At 52.6% G+C, this 4,569-nt stretch overlaps 1 protein-coding gene across 1 annotated transcript; it reads right to left on the bottom strand.

Moving 5' to 3' along the window:
• Positions 1-337: 337 nt before the first annotated feature.
• LOC147647165 (olfactory receptor 14J1-like) lies at positions 338-4,361 on the bottom strand. The gene is made up of 3 exons (XM_086872522.1): positions 3,579-4,361; positions 2,502-2,619; positions 338-1,432 (listed from the first exon to the last, which is right to left on the bottom strand). Exons 2-3 carry the CDS (start codon positions 2,530-2,532, stop codon positions 477-479), a joined length of 987 nt encoding a protein of 328 aa, XP_086728648.1. The 5' UTR covers positions 2,533-2,619; positions 3,579-4,361; the 3' UTR covers positions 338-476.
• Positions 4,362-4,569: the final 208 nt, after the last annotated feature.

Here is a 4,569-nt window from a genome sequence, read left to right as displayed (position 1 = left end):
CAGCCCCGGCACTGCCACCCCCAGGGCTGTGCCCGGCCCCGAGAGCACTCAGGCCCTGCAGCAACACCAGGGCCAGGAGGGCAGCGGGGCAGTGGCACGGGAGCAGCACTGGCAACACCAAGTGCTGCTGCTCCTGGGCACAGCTGCTGTGCCAGCACTGATCTGCCCCCAGCTCTGCACACAGACACTGCTGCTGCAGCTCCAGAGAAGGGAACAAAAGGGGCATCTCTGGAGAAAACTTTCCTGGGAGATCCTTTCGTTCATTGAAAGCCACCAAGAGCACAGGCCCTCATAGACATAGTCTGTGGCCACAGGGAAGGTGAAGAGAGAAATAAAATGAGAAATGGCACAAATAATGACATTTTATTGTACACAATATTAGAAAGTAAAATGAAGAAAAAGAACCTCCAGAATTAAAACAAGAAGTATCAAAGTTGACTTTTATTACAAGTGATTTGCAGAAATTGGCCAGCAGTTTAATGTTTCTGAAACGATCCAGTCATCAGTGTCCACACTGCAGCCTTGAGCTCCTGGTTCCTCAGGCTGTAGATGAGGGGGTTCAGGGCTGGAGGCACCACTGAGTACAAAACTGACACTGCGAGATCCAGGGATGGGGAGGAGATGGAGGGGGGCTTCAGGTGAGAAAACGTGCCAGTGCTGAGGAACAGGGAGACCACAGCCAGGTGAGGGAGGCAGGTGGAAAAGGCTTTGTGCCGTCCCTGCTCAGAGGGGATCCTCAGCACAGCCCTGAAGATCTGCACATAGGAGAAAACAATGAACACAAAACAGCCAAGTGCTAAACAGACACTAACAGCAAGAAGCCCAAGTTCCCTGAGGTGGGATTTGGAGCAGGAGAGCTTGAGAATCTGTGGGATTTCACAGAAGAACTGGTCCAGGGCATTGCCCTGGCACAGGGGCAGGGAAAATGTACTGGCTGTGTGCAGCACAGCAGTGAGAAAGCCACTGGCCCAGGCAGCTGCTGCCATGTGGGCACAAGCTCTGCTGCCCAGGAGGGTCCCGTAGTGCAGGGGTTTGCAGATGGACACGTAGCGGTCGTAGCACATGATGGTCAGGAGGAAATACTCTGCTGAGATGAAAAAAAAAAAAAAAAATAGTTGGACTGCGCATCCTGCATAGGAGATGTGTCTGGTGTCCCAGAGGGAATTGTGCATGGCTTTGGGCACAGTGGTGCAGATGGAGCCCAGGTCAGTGAGGGCCAGGTTGAGCAGGAAGAAGAACATGGGGCTGTGCAGGTGGTGGCTGCAGGCTACGGCGCTGATGATGAGGCCGTTGCCCAGGAGGGCAGCCAGGGAGATGCCCAGGAAGAGGCAGAAGTGCAGGAGCTGCAGCTGCCGCGTGTCTGCCAATGCCAGCAGGAGGAAGTGTCTGATGGAGCTGCTGTTGGACATTTGCTGTGGCTGCACATGGGGACCTGTTCATGAAGAAAAAGAGCAGTGACAAATCAGGAGAGGCTGGGACTCACCCACCCTTGTTCCAGCGCTGGGAAACCTTCACCCAGGTCCCTGACTGAGCTCCAGCTGTGCTGTCTGAGTGTGCCAGGAGCAGCCAGGCCTGTGCCTGGGGACTCTCCAGGAGCCATCCCTGCCCTGCTGCCCTGGGTTTGTGGCCATATGACAGAGGGGAAAAGCTGGAAATTCAGGATTTGTCAGGGGAATCACTCCTAATGCAGAAGGGCTTGTTGCCATGTTTATTCCCACTTGTAAAAGACATTGAGAGGAGGAAGAAATTTTAAACATTCTTTTCCTGCCCACACATCATTCCTGGTTCTCTGAGGTCAGAAATCCCCAGCATTTCAGCTGCACTCAGAATTTCCCACTGAGAGATGTGAGAGGCAAAGGATTCCCTGTGGCTTAGGGAAGGTGAGGGGCTGGATGGGCTTGTTCCCAACTGCCCTGGGTTTGCACCTTTGGCTGGAATCAGAGCACAGTCACACTCCTGTGTCACCCTGGCATAAACCAGACCGTGCCCAGAGCAGAGGGATCCCTGAATGTCTCACCCTCTCTTAAAGGTCTCTGGGCAAGGCCTCAGCACCCCTCCTCTGCCAAGGACACTCAGGGCTCCCTTGGCAGAGCCAACAGCATTTCCTCAGCTGTGGCATCTCTGCCCTTCCCCGTGGGACATTCAGGGAACTCTGAGAGGCTCTGGCACAGATTTGCAGCCAGGAGGGCAGCTCAGAGCTTGGAAGGACACAGCAAGGAGATCCCCAGGTGTGCCCATGATGGGATCTCAGGGAGGGGGCTCAGCTCATTCCCCTTTGCCACGGACTGCTTTGCCCACAGCCCCACAGGTCACAGGGAAGCTGGGACACCCCATTCCCATGGACACACCTGCCTGGCAGCAATCCCAAGGGCAGGGCCTGACTCAGCTGCTGCAGATGCCAGAGCCTCCCTGAGAGCCCCAGGTACCAATGACAATATCAGAGCAGTGCATTTAGGCTGTTTAGGAGCCTCCCAGCAGAGAGACTGAGCACCCAAACTTACAATTCTGGCATCTCTGTAAATGTTCCAACATTACTTTGCAGATTCTCGTGTGTCCCCTTCAACTCAGAATGTTCTGTGATTCTGGGATTACAATTCCTCTTCTGCTTCTCTCATCCCCCTGTTGCCTATAATCAAAAGAGAAAAAAAACCAAAAAACAAACCCTTTTGCAACAGTGTTGGAACAGTAAAGTAAAAACCAGACCTATATTGGAAGCTTCCAGGTGTCCCAGTGGGGTTGAGGCACACCTGGCCCCTTATTTAAACAATTCATTAAGATTGATTAACTAGGATATTTAACAGAAACATTCAATAGGAGATTCAGCTGCCCCAGTTACACACCCCTGAGTCAACCCATTGGAGTAGGTCCAAGGATTTCTTTGCCCCACTTTTTGTTATGACTGCTCACATTCTGGTTAGAAAACAAAATGTTCTTCTTGTAGCTCCTCTTTCTGATGATAAGACAATACAGTATTTCAGAAATGTATTTAGAAGATCATATTTTTGTTCTAAAATCTAAGAGAAAGGTTAGGAATCATACTAAATATTAAGGTTAATTAAGGATAATAGTTATATAAGTATATACTAGTAGTTTAAAAGAGTTAATTAAGGATTATAATTTTATAATTATATAATAGTAGTTTACACATCTAAAAATGTATTAAAAATGTATAAAAAGCAAAAATCTTTTTGTCATCATCTCAACTTTTCCACCTTGCTTAAAGCAAGAGATTGAAAACAGTCTCAGGAAAGCTCCTGATCTTTACAGCAATCCCAGTCTCACCTTCTTTTGGGAAGTGTCCTCTGGAGCTGTGTCCAGGCAGGTCTGGAGCTGGGAGCAGCCCTGCCCCACACAGCCCCTCTCAGCAGCAGCCCCTGCCCTGCTCAGGGTGGCTCCTTCCCCCCACAGCTTCTCCCCAGCGCTGGGAGCAGCTCCCCGGGCCGGCTGAGAGCTGTCCCTGGCAGGCAGCAGAGTCCCTGCCCCAGCACAGCGCCCTGGGCTGCAGGACCCTGCTCTGCAGGACAGCCCTGGGCACCCCTGGCTGCTCTGCACAAGGGACAGGCAGAGAATGTACTCACAGAGTCTGTAGGCACTGGCATGTTCCAGCTTTAGGAGATGCCTCCAGGAGCTGCAGCTGCATTGTCCTGCAGCCAGAGGCTTCCTGTGTCAAGGGCTGGCAGGGATTCTGCCCCAGGCACTTCTCAGCACCTTCCCAGCCCTGACTGATTGAAGCTCTCTGTGCCTCTGGGCTGTGCCCAGGGTGGCTGCAGGCAGTGCCCCAGCCCTGCTGGGCTGGCAGAAGAGCTGCTCAGCAAGAGAAATGTGCTTTTGAAGCTCTTCTTGGTTTCCAGCAGCTGCCTCTGTGCCAGGAGCCCGGCCCAGCTCAGCAGCACAGACACAGCAGCAGGACTTTAATGAGCCTCTTGGGGCTTTGTGCTGAGGCCCTGAACATCAGTCCCTGACAGGGAGGGGAAGAAAGCTCTCAAGAACTCCAAGTCAGAATCCAACTCCAAAGTTTCTTTCACTTTTAATGGGTCCCACTGAGGGATGTGACTGAGAAAGTGTCCCCAGGCCCCAGGCAGAGCAGAGAACTGGAGGCACTGATGACAGCTGGGGACAAAGAGAAGCCAAGGCTTGGTGCCCTGGGCCACAGCAGCCAATGCTGTGCCAGCAAGGGCTGTGAGGAGACACCTTGTCCTGAGGCCCTGGGGCCTCCTGGCACAGCCCCAGCAAGGCTGGCCACTGTCACCCCCTTGGCCTGCCCTCAGCATCCCCCCTAGCCCACATGCCAGTGGCCTCAGGGATCTGCTGGAAGGAGTCCCTGGGGAGCCTTGCTCAGGAATGGCCCTGGGGGCTCCTTCATGCTCCCAGGGACTGCAGCTTTTTCAAAGGACTTTGGCTTTTGCTTTGGAGTTTCTGAGAGCTTTGTGCAATCCTGGCCTCCAATTCTCTGCTGTAATTAGTCCCTTGAGAGCCTTTGTCAGTAACAACACTCAGTGGGGCTCATTAATGCTTCAAGGTACTTCAGGTTCTTAAGGTACTTTCCTTTTTCCTTCCCACCCTGAGTCT

The sequence above is a fragment of the Cyanistes caeruleus genome, unplaced genomic scaffold (assembly GCF_971803275.1).
Source record: "Cyanistes caeruleus unplaced genomic scaffold, bCyaCae1.hap1.1 HAP1_SCAFFOLD_65, whole genome shotgun sequence".
In the NCBI taxonomy this organism is placed as follows: domain Eukaryota; kingdom Metazoa; phylum Chordata; class Aves; order Passeriformes; family Paridae; genus Cyanistes; species Cyanistes caeruleus.
Note: the sequence above shows the minus strand (reverse complement) of the source record. Positions and strands in the feature narration are given on the sequence as shown.